This window comes from Malaclemys terrapin, chromosome 18, assembly GCF_027887155.1.
Source record: "Malaclemys terrapin pileata isolate rMalTer1 chromosome 18, rMalTer1.hap1, whole genome shotgun sequence".
In the NCBI taxonomy this organism is placed as follows: Eukaryota; Metazoa; Chordata; order Testudines; family Emydidae; genus Malaclemys; species Malaclemys terrapin.
This window is the reverse complement of record NC_071522.1, coordinates 6947549-6963979: the sequence shown is the minus strand read 5'-3', so window position 1 is coordinate 6963979 and position 16431 is coordinate 6947549. Positions and strand designations below refer to the sequence as shown.

Here is a 16431-nt window from a genome sequence, read left to right as displayed (position 1 = left end):
GTTTATTTTGAACAATAAAGGGCAAAGTTGAAAAATTAGTCTAGTCTACGTAAGGAAATAAGAAAAAATAAACTATTCAAATATCCAATTTTGGGGAGGGGACCCTCCCTCTTTTTAATTAGATGCAGATGAACAAGTAAGAAAGGTTGTGAGTAATGCAAGCACAGCAGAAGCACATTTCCAAAGGCAAAGTAAATAGTATCCATGGATTTATTTTTATCTCTTAATGCAAAATAAATCGTATGTTTCCAATAAAGGGACAGACAAATCAGGCAGACAGACACAGAACTGTCAGCAGATAAATAACTGCTACTCACAATTCCTGTGCTCAGGGTCAAGGATTAACTGAATAATCCGGTAAAATTAAAATAATGTTAAGAAAATTGATTTAACTCCCAAAACTCTCCTTTCAAAACAGCCGCATTGCTATTTTATCAGAGCAAGACAAACGGGTGCATCCAGAGAAGCACCTAACAGACCATTTGGATGATTGCTTTTCACAATCAGTTTTTGCTCATTAAAAAAAGCTCTCCTTGTTTGGTTTTTTTGCTCCCCCCATGCACTCAGTCTGAATTTCTCCACAAGTGCATTACAAAGCAAGGACCTGAAGATCTCAAATCAGTGATGTTGGTGCCTATGGAAGAGTTAAAAGCAGTTCCAGCACTGCCTCTGCCAAAGTAGGAACAGGGAGCTGTCCACTTGCCCTAGTTCTGAAATTGACCCATGGTTGTAGGCCAATCTTTGGCATGCTTGAACCTGAGTGTGGCTTTTCAAGAGAGAACCACAGTCCAGCTGAAGAACTTAATGCATGCCGAAAATGATTAGATAGACAGACAGACAGACAGTTTTATGTTAGTCATATGCAATTCCAGAGTAGGTCAGATATTCCCAATGACTTGTACCCGGTTGCTGGCAGGGCACTTCAAAAACTTGAGTTTACTTCCCAATGTTTTAACTTGGAGTGTGTAGATGATGGGGTTCCCCAAAGAGTTCATGGTTATCATCATAGCAGTACAGTTTCGAAACACATAGACATTTGGATACAGGTCAGTGGGGCACAGACGGTTGGCTGCATCTAACACGACTCCTACAACAAAAGGTGCATAGGAAACCAGTGCCAGAAGCCAGATAAAGACACTAGTTCTGGCAACCTGGACTTCAGCTGATTTGTAGATGCCATTGGCTTGTCCACACGCTCCCATTGTGAACTTCTGTTTCCTCAATATGGCAATGATGCTAAGGTACGTGAACAGAGGCAAGATAAAGGCCACCACACAGTTGGGGATGGTGATTAAGATGAGGTAGTCAACACAAAATGGGCTGTAGAGAGCAGACATGTTTTCTTTGTTATTCAAGCAGTTCCACCCCACTAGAGGTATGCAACTCAAAAAGAAGGCAAGTGCCCAGTTAATTAGAGATGCAGCCAGCGACTGGTTTCGGGAAACCCTGCATCTCATCCTGAGGCTTTCTGCCACAGCCAAGTAGCGCTCAATTCCAATGCTGACTAAGTTATAGATGGTGGACAGAATAGACATAGTATAAAAGGCATAAGCTATGAGGAGATCCTTGGATCCAAAGATTGTGCTTTCTGGGTTAGTGATGAACAGCATTGAAATCCAAAAGCCTGAAGAGCTGGTGAGAAGATCTGAAAAAGCCAAATTGCAGAAAAGAATAAAGATGGGTTTATGCAGATCCTTTGTAGACAATATAGTAATGATGACCGCACAGTTGAAGATCACAGATATTACATTAATGATCAGTTGAGGGATACCCAGTGCAAGGACTAGATGTGAGCTCCAGATTTCAGTGCTGTTGACAGAACAGTTCAGGTATCTGTTCATGGTGGAAAATCCAATTTTAAACGGCTAAAAAACACTGCTTTGCATATCCTATATCCCGTGAGAGCGAACAGTACAAGATGTATTACTGCCCCCTTGCTCTGCAGTTCAAAAAATTTATCTTTTTGTTGGAGTTTCTGTTGCCACGATATCATCCTAATAATGGATTAAACTTCAACCCTTAGTGCATTTAAGCACTTTGGTTATCAATTCAGGGGCATGACTAAACCCTCTCAGGTTGCTAGGATAATCAAAGGTGGCAAACATATTCAATAAAGTATCATTCATCTGCCTATGGCAACCTTCCTCTGCCTACAGCAACCTTTATCAAGCAGTAAATATTCACTGCCTACAGTGGCATGATATGAACAGATTAGTAATTATAATCTCTGACGGTATCCAAAAAAAACACACAACCTAATGTGAATTCAGGCCCTAATTCATAGATAGATTAGACAGAGATAGATATGCTAATATGGTAATATTTAACGGAGCATGTCATTGGGTAGAAATTAAACGTGGAAAACAACATTTTAGCTTCACTGTTTTAAGCCCCAATCAAGCAGAGCACTTAAAAACATGCTTGAAGTTAAACTTGTGAGTAGTCCCATTGATTTCAGTGGAATTCTCATGTGTTTAAAGTTAAGCATGTGCTTACGTGCTTCTGCTGGCTCATGGCCCTGGTCTTTAATTCAATTTCTTTGTAGAAAAAGATACCAATTTATTGCTCAGCTTTCATTTCAGAGCGAATCTTAAAGCCTCTCATATCCCGGCTGTTTACAGACCTTTAGTATTCTGTTCTTAGGCAGAAAATGGCTGATTTCAGTTTTCTCTAGACCTGATGAGAGTCAGGGCTGATAATTTCTTAATCCAGCCTCTCACACAGAGTTGTGAGCTGTAATTTCATCTCAGAATGATTCTCATGGGGTTACACTTACCAGAAATGCTACTAACCATTAAAGCTTCCATACAACACAGCGTCCCCTGAGGCAAAATTAAAAATTGTTTTATGCACAAAAATATATATAGTTCATGTGTGCCTAACACATTACATAGGGAAAACATCAGAATCTCTAACAGCAATTTGATAGACAGAACAATCTAGTAGCTAAATGCCTGTTGTTCTCACAGTTGCAACTGGTCTGAACAGTAGCAGTTAAATTTTTCTAAGCACAGTACAGACATGGTAAGACAATAGATCCCCAAGCCTGCAATTAAATCCCTTTGCAATGTCCCAGAGGGGCTCCATGCAGGTGGAAGGGTCTGCCCACATGGAGCTGATTACAGAACTGAAACCTATATTTGCAGAAATATCATTTGCAGGGAGGACATTCAAAAATGCTTCATGACCAGTCGCTAACTATAAGGGCCTGAGTCTTATCTCTCTTACAATGGCGTAAATCATGAGCAGCTCCTACTGTTTTCTTTTTGACGTTAAACCATATATCGAATAAGAGGGTCTATTCGTACGATTTTCAAAAGCACCCAAGCAGGTTAGGCACCTAACTCTTAATGAAATCAATGGCAGTTAAGCACGTAAGCTACTTACGGTAGGTGCTTTTGAAATCCCATCGTCTGTATTTATCTAGTCCTGATACAAGTTTGTAGGAGGCAAATGACAAGCATCTGTATTTGTATATATTCATTGTGGAATATTCCATGTGGTACCAGTATAATCAATGGAGACTTTCTGATCTATTTTTTTTAAAAAGCTACATGAGTTTCAAGAACCAGGTTTAAAGTGCTTCAGCCTAGTTGGAAAAAGGCTGGTGTTGGAACGTACATTATAAAAAGGCATGTTAGACAGTAGAGGTCACTGTTGTCACAAAGAATGTTCTACAGCTATATACATGGTGAGTGGGGAAAACGAAGAAATTGGGACAGTTTCAGAGTTCTCTGGGAGTACCACAAAAGGGCAAATATTCACATAATCCCCCCTTAGAAAGTTTTTTCTGAGTCTGATGGATTTCTTTTCTTTTTTTAACATCATATCAGCCATTGCAAACAGTAAATCAATATGTGAATTTGCACTGGCATACAAGTACCTTTTCTACACCCAAACAGCTGCTTTTGGTCCATAAAACTGTTTCTTTTTTATATACAGCCCTCTCTTTTTAGCACAAGAAAATCTTCTGGACAGAGACCTGCTGAAATATTTATGCTGTTATTTGGCTGTCCAAAATGAGGACCCAGTGGTGCAAGTTTCCTGTGAGCAAATTGACCAAATTGGGTTATACCGAAAACGTTCTAGAACAGAATAATTACAGAATAATTTTAAATCAGCTGATGATGCACCAAGTCATGAGTTTGCATCATTCTATAATCATAGGATTCATTTTTATTAAAAATAAGCATCTTATTACAGTTAAATGTAATATCGGTACACTGTAACTCAAACAGCAGTTTTGGACTTGATGCAGGAATTATTAGCATGGGTGAATTTCTACGGACTGTGTTATATGGGACGTCAGGGACTAGATTATCAAAATTGTCCCCTCTGTCCTTAAAAATCTATGAATCTGTGAATCACATAATAGTTCTGCCAGCATTTTACAACATTCAGCTAACCGTAAACCCAAAGTAAGAAATCCATATGAAAATGCTGGATGGACATGAAAAGGAAACCAAAATAATCCCACTTTATATTAAGGATGCCTTTATAAAGTTGATAAAGGCTTGACAGGTGATGTAAGCATGTTACAAATGTAAATAGTGTGTATTATAGAGGGTTATAAGAACATCAGCCAAGGTGTTATGAATGGTTATAGGCAAACTATCGACCTGTTTGACTCTACAACAGTTGATCAACCCTTTATTAAAAATATATTCCTGATATATTAACCCTTTATAAACATACTCAATGCAAAGTGTGATCAACAAAAAGTTGTGTGTTAATGCTTTTCTATACCCTCTTTGTTTGTCCTCTTACTACTTCATCATCCATGCAATTGGCCTGTTGTTTTGCTGAGTACTCTTTTACTATCTCTGCTACTATCACTACCTCCCTGGCAGTACCGCTGGGGGCAGCAGTTCCTGTCAGCATCTAGCTAGATCCACTGACATACAGGTCAGACAAAACGGGAGAATAGTGGGATCAGCAGCAGTAAAGTTATTAAGGGTAAATTTTTCAAAAGCACCTAAGTTCAATGGAACTGAGGCTCCAAAGTGAAGCAGACACTTTTGAAAATGTTACCTTAAGTCTCTTGGGAATCTAGTGTTCTGGGGTGAAATAGCATGTGAAGTGGTAGCCTAATTAAAGAGTAATATCAAACAGAGCATAAATAGCTTCTTTGTGAAAAGCTCAGGGATCTTCTTAATTCTCTAATGGATTTGCCAAATAAAATAAAATTTAAAAAATCCATCCAATATTACTAGATTAAAGAAGGCATTAGTGAAGTAGTAGAGAGTGCTGATTTATTATGCATTTATGTAGAGGAAGCCAGACTTATCTTTTCAGCTTTTTGCAAGGGAGTTTTGAACTTTCAAAAATATATATAAGGAACAGTTTAAAGCTGAGGATGAAAGCTATGCTAGACTGGAGACCACCTACTCTGCCAGAAGTACTTTGAAATACTCTGCCAGAGCTGAACATCTATCATGTCCCGGACTCCCCCTCACCCCCCCCCCATGAGTCAACAGTGTAACACTGTTGCCAAAAAAGCAAACATCATTCTGGGATGTATTACCAGGAGTTTTATAAGCAAGACGCAAGTAGTAATTCTTCCGCTCTGCTCGGCGCTGATTAGGCCTTAACTGGAGTATTGTGTCCAGTTCTGGGTGCCATATTTCAGGAAAAATGTGGACAAATTGGAGAAAGTCCAGAGAAGAGCAACAAAAATGATTAAAGGTCTAGAAAACATGACCTGTGAAGGAAGATTGAAAAAATTGGGTTTGTTTAGTCTGGAAAAGAGAAGACTGAGAGGGTACATGGTAACAGTTTTCAAGTATATAAAAGGTTGTTATAAGGAGGGAGAAAAATTGTTCTTCTTAACCGCTGAGGATAGGACTAGAAGCAATGGGCTTAAATTGCAGCAAGGGCGGTTTAGGTTGGACATTAGGAAAACTTTCTGTCAGGGTGGTTAAGCACTGGAATAAATTGCCAAGGGAGGTTGTGGAATCTCCATCATTGGGGATTTTTAAGAGCAGGTTAGACAAAGACCTGTCAGGGATGGTCTAGATAATACTTAGTCCTGCCATGAGTGCAGGAGACTGGACTAGATGACCTCGAGGTCCCTTCCAGTTCTATGATTACCAGAGCACCTGGTGATCTTTATTTAGCCTCACAACACCACTGAGAAGTAGGGAAGTGCTACTGTCCTCATTTTACAGATGAGTAACTAAGGCACAGAAGGACTAAGTGACTTACTTAAGGTCATACAGGAAGTCTGTAGCACAGCAGGGAAGTGAACCTAGGTCACTGAAGTCCCAGGCTAGTGTCCTAACCAATAGAGCATCCTTCCTTTCATCTTCCCTTGGCCAAAAGCTCAATGGGTTCAGATGTGTACCTGGTGTTACCAGGAAATAACTGATTTATATCTACCTGTTTGACACCTACTGATGAAGAGCACTATATAAGAGCTAGGTGGTATTATATTATAGTGTGAAAACAAATGCCAAGTAATAACAATATTTTGCTTTTCTGTATCACCTTTCCCCCCATGATATCATAGTGCTTTATAAACATTAATTAAGCTTCCCGTTACCTTTGTGGGGCAGGGAAGTATTAGTGTACTCATTTTACAGATAAAGTGAGAGACAGAAAAATGGAGGCGCACATTTTTAAAAATGTCCACTAATGTTGGGTGCCCCAGTTCTTGAGTGCCAGCCTGAAACAACTAGGGTCTGATTTCAGACGTGCTGAGCACCTGCAGATCCCTCAGTGTTCAACTGGAGTTGTGGGTTGTCTGCACCTCTGAAAAATCAGGCCCTAGTTGTCTCACACCCAGTCAATTTCCAAACAGGGAGTAGAACCCAGAAGCCATGACACTCAGCCCCCACATGATAACCGTTACACAACACCGTCTCTTATTAGCATTATAAAGGGGAAAATTCTCTTGAGGTCCGTTAGGCTAATGATCCACTTGAAAACCTAACAAAAATATTAATTGAATTTTTAAAATGGGAAAGAGTTTGCTTATATATTTAATTTCCCAACTTCGCTGTGGCAAGACAAGAAAGAATACAGGTCAGGCTTTTGGACCAGGCCTCTCTCTCTTTAGCTCTCTTCTAAATCTAAGAATTTATTTATATTACAGCAGCACTCAGAGGCCCCAGTCAGACAGAACCATCATTGTGCTGGGTGCACAAAAAAACCTGCCCCCCCCCCCCCAAGTGAGTCCCCACCCCAAAGAATTTGCAGTCTAATTTGAAACACGAGACAACAGGCGGGTATAACCTATAATAGAAGTCATTGGCAGGAGGTGAAAGACCAGGGTTAGTGGTTCTAGGAACACAGGGTTACTTGGACGAGCTATGTGCATAATTTGCAGCTTTCAATCTTTTTTAAAATATGTACATGGCTATGAGATTGAATCGATCTCTAACAGGCCATTTGCCCTGCCATCAGTCAAGCTGCTTTTTGCTTTGTTTTAAATGCCATATTTTGTGTTGCAGGAATATACTATACCAGGGGTCCTTAAACTGGGGGTTGTGACCCCTCAGGGGGTCGAGAGGTTATTACATGGGGAGGAGAGGGGGTCGCAAGCTGTCAGCCTCCACCCCAAACCCCACTTCACCTCCAGCATTTATAATAGTTTTAAATATAAAAAGAAGTGTTTTTAATGTACAAGGGGGTCGCACTCAGAGGCTTGCTGTGTGAAAGGAGATATATGACACCAGAAAGATCATCTTGTGACTTTAACCATTCTTACTGTCAGTAAACAGATATAAAGAGATGAGAAATTACTGCCTTTTTATTACTGACAGAACAGAGCTCAGGAATGCTTGCAGGAAGTTTGCAAATAAAAAACAGTCCCAATAAATGATAATTTTTTTAGGTAGACAAATGATAATGTAAAGTGACACATTTATGGGTGCGAGAGGTCACTTTCCAACAATGAACATTTTAGCTCCATAATGTCACATGACTTTCAAGTGCTACATTCTAGTATACACGAGCTTAGGTGTTCGAATACTGAACCACCCAGCGCTGAATAATTCAAAAGGAGCCCTTTAGTCTTGGTCTTACATTGAAACATTCACTTTGAAACTGTGACACCCAACCATGGAAGGCCCAATACTCTCAAAACTCCCAATGGCACCAAGAAAGAGCTTGGACTAGAGAGTTTTGAACAGCATCTACACATGTCACTGGGGTGAAGCTTGTGGGAAGGGTGCAGTGGAGCTAAGCATACTCACTTTCCCCCTGAAGACACCTCCTTTTCTCTCTGTGCAGACACCTGCACAACTAGCTTCTCACACCTCATCTGGAAGTGCCTCGGGGCAGAGATCATCTCCTACTTTGTATCTGTACAGTGTCAAGCATAATGTTACTCAGTCTCAGCTGTGGCCTTTATGTGCTGCTGTAATGCAAATAATAAGTGACAGTAATATTATCTGCTGGGATCTGGACAGAATTGCACTTAGGCGGGCTTCCTGAGAGGGGTCCACTTTATGGGAAAGTCATGCACAGTTTTGTCCATATACATTAGCACAAGGCATCTCAGAATTTGTCCTATGGGGGAATATCGTGCATCCTGGCTTTTATGTTGAAACCAAAAAGCAGTTTGTAAAATATCTAAGACAAATTCTCCAAGTCCTTACTCAGGCAAAACTTCCACTGACACCAACGGGAGACTTGCCTGTCTGAAGACTGCAGAATTTCACTCTGTGATTTTAAAGAAATGTGCAAAAACGGTTTCTGAAGTTATGGGAGAAGATGCTGCACTGCAATGTGATGAGTAAGATAATACTTTGTTTCAGAGTAGCAGCCGTGTTAGTCTGTACCCGCAAAAAGAACAGGAGTACTTGTGGCACCTTAGAGACTAACAAATATATTAGAGCATAAGCTTTCGTGGGCTACTGCCCACTTCTTCGGATGCATATAGAGTGGAACATATATTGAGGAGATATATATACACACATACAGAGAGCATGAACAGGTGGGAGTTGTCTTACCAACTCTGAGAGGCCAATTAAGTAAGAGAAAAAAAATTTTTTTGAAGTGATAATCAAGCTAGCCCAGTACAGACAGTTTGATAAGAAGTGTGTGAATACTTACAAGGGGAGATAGATTCAATGTTTGTAATGGCTCAGCCATTCCCAGTCCTTATTCAATCCTGAATTGATTGTATCTAGTTTACATATCAATTCCAGCTCAGCAGTCTCTCGTTGGAGTCTGTTTTTGAAGTTTTTCTGTTGTAAGAGAGCCACCCGCAGGTCTGTCGTTGAATGGCCAGACAGGTTAAAGTGTTCTCCCACTGGTTTTTGAGTATTATGATTCCTGATGTCAGATTTGTGTCCATTAATTCTTTTGCATAGAGACTGTCCAGTTTGGCCAATGTACATGGCAGAGGGGCATTGCTGGCACATGATGGCATATATCACATTGGTAGATGTGCAGGTGAACGAGCCCCTGATGGTATGACTGATGTGATTAGGTCCTATGACGATGTCACTTGAATAGATATGTGGACAGAGTTGGCATCGGGCTTTATTACAAGTATAGGTTCCTGGGTCAGTGGTTTTGTTCAGTGATGTGTGGTTGTCTGGCCATTCAATGACAGACCTGCGGGTGGCTATCTTACAACAGAAAAACTTCAAAAACAGACTCCAACGAGAGACTGCTGAGCTGGAATTGATATGCAAACTAGATACAATCAACTCAGGATTGAATAAGGACTGGGAATGGCTGACCCATTACAAACTTTGAATCTAGCTCCCCTTGTAAGTATTCGCACACTTCTTATCAAACTGTCTGTACTGGGCTAGCTTGATTATCACTTCAAAAACATTTTTTTTTCCCTCTTACTTAATTGGCCTTTCAGAGTTGGTAAGACAACTCTCACCTGTTCATGCTCTCTGTATGTGTGTATATATATCTCCTCAATATATGTTCCACTCTATATGCAGCCGAAGAAGTGGGCAGTCGCCCACGAAAGCTTATGCTCTAATAAATTTGTTAGTCTCTAAGGTGCCACAAGTACTCCTGTTTTGATAATACTTTGTGCCTCTATTGCACCTTACATCACCCAGTGTTATCCCTCCAGTTGTTTATGCTTATTTTACAGATAGGGAAAGTGAAGCACTGAGAGGTTAAGCGATTTGCCCAAGGAAACACAGGAAGACAGTGGCAGAAATAGGAACAGAACCCAGGTCTGACTCACCATTCTATGTTTGAGTCCCAACCCTTTCTTGCTATGAAATTCCACAGCCCCAACATACAATAATTATTTTCCCAACCATCCCCTCATTCTATTAAAAATATATTTTAAACTGTGGACAGCAAATATCCTGTCCCAAATTATGAAAGACAAAGAGCAGGCTTGGTCTTATAAAGGAAGAACATACCATTCCTGCTTGCCATGACCTCCAGCACGGCTTTGACATAAGAATACACATCTATTCAGCAGGCCTGCAAAGAAGGAACGTTCAGCAAAGGGGGTAGTAAAAACAAGGAGCCTATTTACCCAATTTTTGTTTTAATTAATGTGGATTAAAGCCTTCCTCTTTGGATAGGAAGACAAAAGTCGGGTGTATAATCTCTTTCCAACATTTTTGCTGGGACTCTTTCAGAACAGAAGGTTTTGCTCCTCCCACACCCCTTCCCGATGAAGAATTTCTACTTCCTAGTTTTTCAGTTAACTGAAAATGTTCTAGCCATAAATGTGTGGCCCTCAGCAGGAATTTGAATCCAAGATGCTTATCAAGCTTTAACATCTCAGGATATTGTTCAGCAGCCAGATAAGAGAACTATATTAGCTACAAGCCACAGACGGAGAAGCAAAAGAAGGAAGTAAAAACCTTGTGCAGTCAAAGAAGCACATGACCCAAGGCTATACTAATCTAGTTATCAGATTTAACTTTCTCAAAATGTGCCTAAGTTACTTAGGATTCAGGGCCGGCTCCAGGCACCAGCCCTCCAAGCATATGTTTGGGGCTGCACCTGGAGGGGGGCAGCGCTCACCCGGGGAGAGCGGGGCCACGTCCGGGCTCGCCGCCCTCCCCTAGCGCTCCAGCCGGCTAGAGAGCGCGGAGCCACGGCAGGCTCACCGCCCTCCCCATGACGCTCCGGCTGCCGGGGAGAGCGGGGCCGCGGCAGGCTTGCCACCCTCCTCACAGCGCTCCGGCCGGTCGGGGAGAGCAGGGCCCCGGCCGGGCTCGCCGCCCTCCCTGCGGTGCTCTGGCCGGGGAGAGCGGGGCCGCGGCCAGGCTCGCCGCTCTCCTCTGCCGCGCTCCCCACCAGGGAGCAGGGGGTGGCGGGAGGCTTTTTTGCCTGGGGTGGCAAAAAAGCCAGAGCCAGCCCTGTTAGAAGTGCAAGTTCCATTTTTAAAAGTGATGTAGGCACACGTGAACCTAAGGGCTTGTCTATACATGGAATTATTCCTGATTAACTATACCTAATTAACCAAGTGGATTAAGATGAACAGGAACCAGGTACTCTTGTTCCAGAATAGGAGTGTCCACAAATGGAGCTATTTGAGGATAACTCCATGTGCAGAAAAACCCTTCATCTGACTGAAAGTTAGGAGGACATAGGGCCACATTTCAAATGATATTTAGGCACCTAAAAACACAGATAGGTGAGATTTTCAAAAGCAACTGTGTGAATTAGGTACCTGATTTCCATTGACTTTCAGTGGGAGTTAGGTGCCTAAGTTGTACAAGCAGTTTTTTAATTCCTTCTAGATACCTATCTGCATGTTAGTCATTTAGAAGACTAAGGGCCAGATTGACAGCCACTTTTGAAAAATGGTACTTAAGCTCCTAGGTCACTTAGGCACTTCTGAAAATTCTACCCCAAGTATGACTAGATCAAGGGCCCAATCTTGCAAAATTCCCACTGATTTCAATGGGAGCCAGTGCAGACTCCAAGTCTTTACTGAACAAACAACTGTATTTCTTATTAAGCAACAGGAATTCCATATTTTAACTACATACTTCTGTTCTGAAGACTACAAGGATTGCAGAGTCAACTGGATTAAGACAAGATTGAAAATTATTGTGCGAGTGAAGGTTGAATTTATAGAGCCAAAGACTCCTACTGAAAATCTTCTCCCAGCTCTACACATCCACTAAAATGGCCTTGGCAGGTCCTGTGAATCCTTTTACCTTTCGATCTCGTGGACATGGACAGCCTTAAAAGGGAAAAAAAACAACAAAAATTTCTGGAATATTACAGTTTGCAATGATTATACTACCTGCACCATGTTCTGTACAGCACACTGTCACTCATCAGCTCTCAATAAATGGTAGTAATTATTATAACTGACAAGAATCACACTTATAATTCATCAAGAATTTTCTAAAAATCGATTTAGAGATCAAAAGAAAGAAATTTACAATATATCTATATCTAATTTAGGTACGTATATGACTCCCATTACTGCTATATCAGAGCATCTCAAAACCTTGCACGTATCTTTCACATATCCTCACAGCACCCCTGTAAGGGAAGGAAGTACTATTATTCCCATTTTTGAGATAGGGAACTGAGTCTGAGAGAGACTAAAGCTCACATTTTTATAGGTATTTAGGTATGGTACAGCCTGTACAATTCACTCAGATGCAGGGCTGTAATTTTTAACCTGTGTAGAATTTATGAGGTTGTCTAAAAAGAGAAAGACATTGATATATACAGCACTGAAAAAGGGAACTTGGTGTCATGCAACAAAGTCCCCTACCTATAATTTAACTCTAAAGAAGACTGAATGCTTCCTGTATTTGCAGTCATAAACCCATCTGTCTCAACATCACTGCTTTTTTGTGACTTATGTCTGAACCAAAATACCCACGTTCAGACTAGAGGTATGTTTGGCACAAGGGACTGGTCTTAAAATAGAAGCAGTGTAACAAATCTATGTACTGTAAAAGGCCAACACAATGCCTAGATAAACCACCTGCACACACCTGAGGAGCTAGAAGTAGAAACCTTGTCCTTTAGTTTCAAAAACACAGGCCACTAGCACTTGAGCTGAAGAAGAAGTTTTCTGTTACAGCTGCCTTATTATCTCTGAGAAGGAAACATCACTCACTCATACACACACAGTCATGCCCTAGACCAGAAAGGCTGCAAGGAGGTTGGTATAGAATCGGAGTAGTTGATGGTAAAGACCAATTGGAGCACATAATGCAACATATAGTTCTCAGGTATAACACAGAACAAATATTAAGCAGGTAACACATAAGAACTAAGCCAAAAGGCTTAAGAAGCCAACCCCTGCAAATCTCTCTGGTTGCCCCACTTAAAATGATCTGTTACTGGAATAAGCTTCCCCACCCCACAGTGAAAAGGGCTGCTAATGTTCATCACCCGTTCAAATCTGGCAGAGGCTAGTAGTGAATCTAACTGGTTCTCTGGTTAACGGGTCTTAGTTCTGTTCTTGGAGAAGGTATGTCCATACTGCAAAAGCCAGCTCCAAAACTGGCACATCTGTTGGCCATCTAAGATTGCGAGGACAGGGTTAAGGTGCAGCCATGGGGCTGTGTGGTCTCTTACTGCCACCACCTATGCTATACCAGTTTCTGTAGACAGAGGACTTCAGTCTCTAGGGAAGTCAATTTGGCACATTCCACCAGCACTAAAAATTCACTTCCCTTAAAAAATAAATGATCAGACAAACAAACAACCCCCGCACCCCAAGTTCATGAACAAATTTGGAAAGGACCTGTTCCAAACCAGCAAGGGGACATTCTACCAGCATTAACATGTTTGGCACTGTCTGGATGGAACTGTTTGCCAGCCTTCCTCACTCCAGAACAAGTACTAGGGTTGTAGCAGCACGGCAGAGCAGACTTGCTGGGAAGGATAAGAGCTAACTCAATGGAGAGACAAGATACCTTGGGAGCTTGGATCTCTCCAGGTTTTCCTGCACCTATTGGGAGGGATATTCCAGCTTTCCCAGCCAGTAGGCAGAAAGCCTTAACACAGTGTAATCAGGAGCAAAGCAACATGTTCTCTCGCTCTTGAGGGCGGGTTTCCCAACTGCAGAGTCATTGGTTGATCTAGGGTTAATCCTCCAACATTCTTAGTCCCTCTAAATACTCCCTCCCCCCCCCCCCCCCATGAACTCATGTCACTCTCTGATCTCCAGCCGAAGTGAGACAGGTGCTGACCAAAGCAGGTAGCCGACTGGAGGCAATACGCTTAGCACAGTACCTGCTGCCTGCTACTCGGCCTCTATTCCATCTGGTCCCCCCCCAGCCGTGGGACTCCGATACAAAGGATCCTGCTTTAATCTCCCTTGGCTGCTTTCCTCAGATATCCAAGGGGCCTCCAGCCATTCATCTGCAGAGGATGCAAACTGCTCTTACTTCCTGTCTCCAAGCTTCTGCCGAAACAGACTGGCTTAGTCATATGCCAACGTTACAAAAAGCATCCCACCAGTTCTTGCAGCACATCCTTTGAAGCGTTGTGGGGAGTGGCTGGCGAAGGTCAGATCTCTGGCAGGCCAGGATTCAGGCCCCAGCAGGAGATTCCCCAGAAGTCTTTGCTGCTGAGCCCCAAGCATGATGGCACACATTTTAGGATGCTTGCTGCTCAGGTTACCGGGCACTACAGGGTTTATCCTGTCCTGTAGGGGGTTCACAAGAGTGTGGAAGGGCTAGTCTGGACTGGGAGAACTTAAAATGTCTTCTGAGGCCAGGGTTTGGGGTAAGGAGAATCTCTGCAGAGAAACCACAGAGTGTGGGCGGATCCCGCAGTTCTTAGCCCACCCATGGCCATGGAAACCACTGCAAAAGATTCTGCAGAGGAACAGCTATGGAAGGGGATGAATGGCCTTGGGGTTAAAGATCAGGAGACCTGGATTCATTTTCCAGTTCAGCCACAGACTTCTTGTGTGACACTGGGTAAGACACTGACTCTCTCTATGCCTAAATTCCCCCATCACAATGTTTCAGTTCTCCTGCCCTCTGCCTATCTTCTCTATTTAGACTGTAAGCTCTATGGGGCAGGGACTATATGTATGTACAGCACCTAGCACAAAATGGGGCCTCTAAGGGTACGTCTACACTGAAACTAGGAGCAAGTGTCCCAGCTCAGGTAGACAGACTCATGCTAGCTCAGCTGGAGCTAGCACGCTAAAAGCCCACCCGACCTCCTGGGTCTGAACCTGGTGGCTAGCTTGTCTCCCCGCCGGAGCCATGATGTCCACACTGCTATTGTTAGCAACGCTAGCTCGAGCTAATCTAGTGAGAGTCCATCTACCTGTGTTGGGAAGCTCGCTCCCTGCCTAGAGTAGACATACCCTAAGCACTACTGTGATATAAATTAAATAATGAGAGGATGAACATGGGTACACAGGAGAAAAAAAGATAAGAGTCCGATTTAAAGGCCCAAGTTTCTCAATCTCGGATTCTTTGGTCCTAAATAAGGACGACCAGGGGGGCATGTGAAGTGTGGAAGTTAGCTCTTCGCTTTCAGGGAGTGCAGCCAGAACATTGTGAGAAAATTGTTTTGGAAGAGCCACCACTCTCTCCCCACCAAAGATCTTATTCCTGCACCTAGCACAACTGAAAAGAGCTTGAACAAACTTTTGTACACATCCTTCGAGGCCTCCGCTTGACACCGACCCATTCCCTCCCTCCGACGCCCCCATCTCTGACTACGTGCTTAGCAGACTGCGCACTCGGAAAACTCCACATAGGCTGCCAAATTAGGAAGTTCTAAACTCCAACAACCCCCCTCCCCCCCCACACACCCCTTTTTGTTATTGTCACTGCAGTAACAATTCAGCTCAGCACCAGGTGCTGGGTTCATTATTGTCCGTTCATGTTTCTAAAATCTACCTAATCCGGGATGGAAAAATAGCACTCAGCAACCCTTCATTGTTACAACTTTATTTATAGTCGTCATCTCTCGGGGGGTGGGGGAGGGAAACAAAGGCCCGTGCATCACAGATCAGCTGGGAGATATTAAATTGTTATTATTGGCCCCAAACCTTATTCAGGAAAGACACCAACTGAAAGCAAAGGGAGATCTGCCCAAGTACAGACTAAGAAGAGGCTGCAGGATCTGGCCCGTTATTATTGTTTACTATGTACTGCTCCCGCACCAGGGGTTTCCAGTGTAAAGGCTCCATTCATACAGGGTGATGCTCGGGCAAGTAATTGCACCGGGAGGTGCATGGGGAGAAATGTACTGCAGACCTTTACTCGGTAACCCTTACTTTTCCCTTTAAACCAGCTCTCCTTTACCCTTTTATTTTCATGCATGGCTGGGTCATAATCTGGCCCTAACTCAGATGCATACAATACAATATACGAAGGGAAATGCCATTTGCTAGTAGACTTGTTCATCACACCTCTACTGGCTGAGCATAAAGCCGGTCTGTGAATCAGGCACCTTGAATCAGGGCACTCCAACACTACAGTGATAAGGCAGTATAAGAACCTGCATAGCATGGCACAGCACAGCAATCAGAAGCGTTGCATC

General features: G+C 42.6%; 2 protein-coding genes across 4 annotated transcripts in view; both read right to left on the bottom strand.

Annotated features, from left to right (window-relative positions):
* The window catches only part of ZNHIT3 (zinc finger HIT-type containing 3), a 29825-nt gene that overhangs the window by 9924 nt on the left and 3470 nt on the right, over window positions 1-16431 (bottom strand). The window contains exon 1 of one of the 3 annotated variants that reach the window (XM_054008302.1): window positions 10347-10362. The exons of the other annotated variants lie outside the window; for them this stretch is intronic. The gene's annotated coding sequence lies outside the window, so the exon portion shown is untranslated. Of the gene's footprint in view, window positions 1-10346; window positions 10363-16431 lie in introns of those variants that run through there. 3 annotated transcript variants of the gene reach the window in all.
* LOC128825854 (lysophosphatidic acid receptor 3-like) lies at window positions 879-1841 on the bottom strand. Its single transcript, XM_054008690.1, has one exon. It carries the CDS (start codon window positions 1839-1841, stop codon window positions 879-881), a length of 963 nt encoding a protein of 320 aa, XP_053864665.1.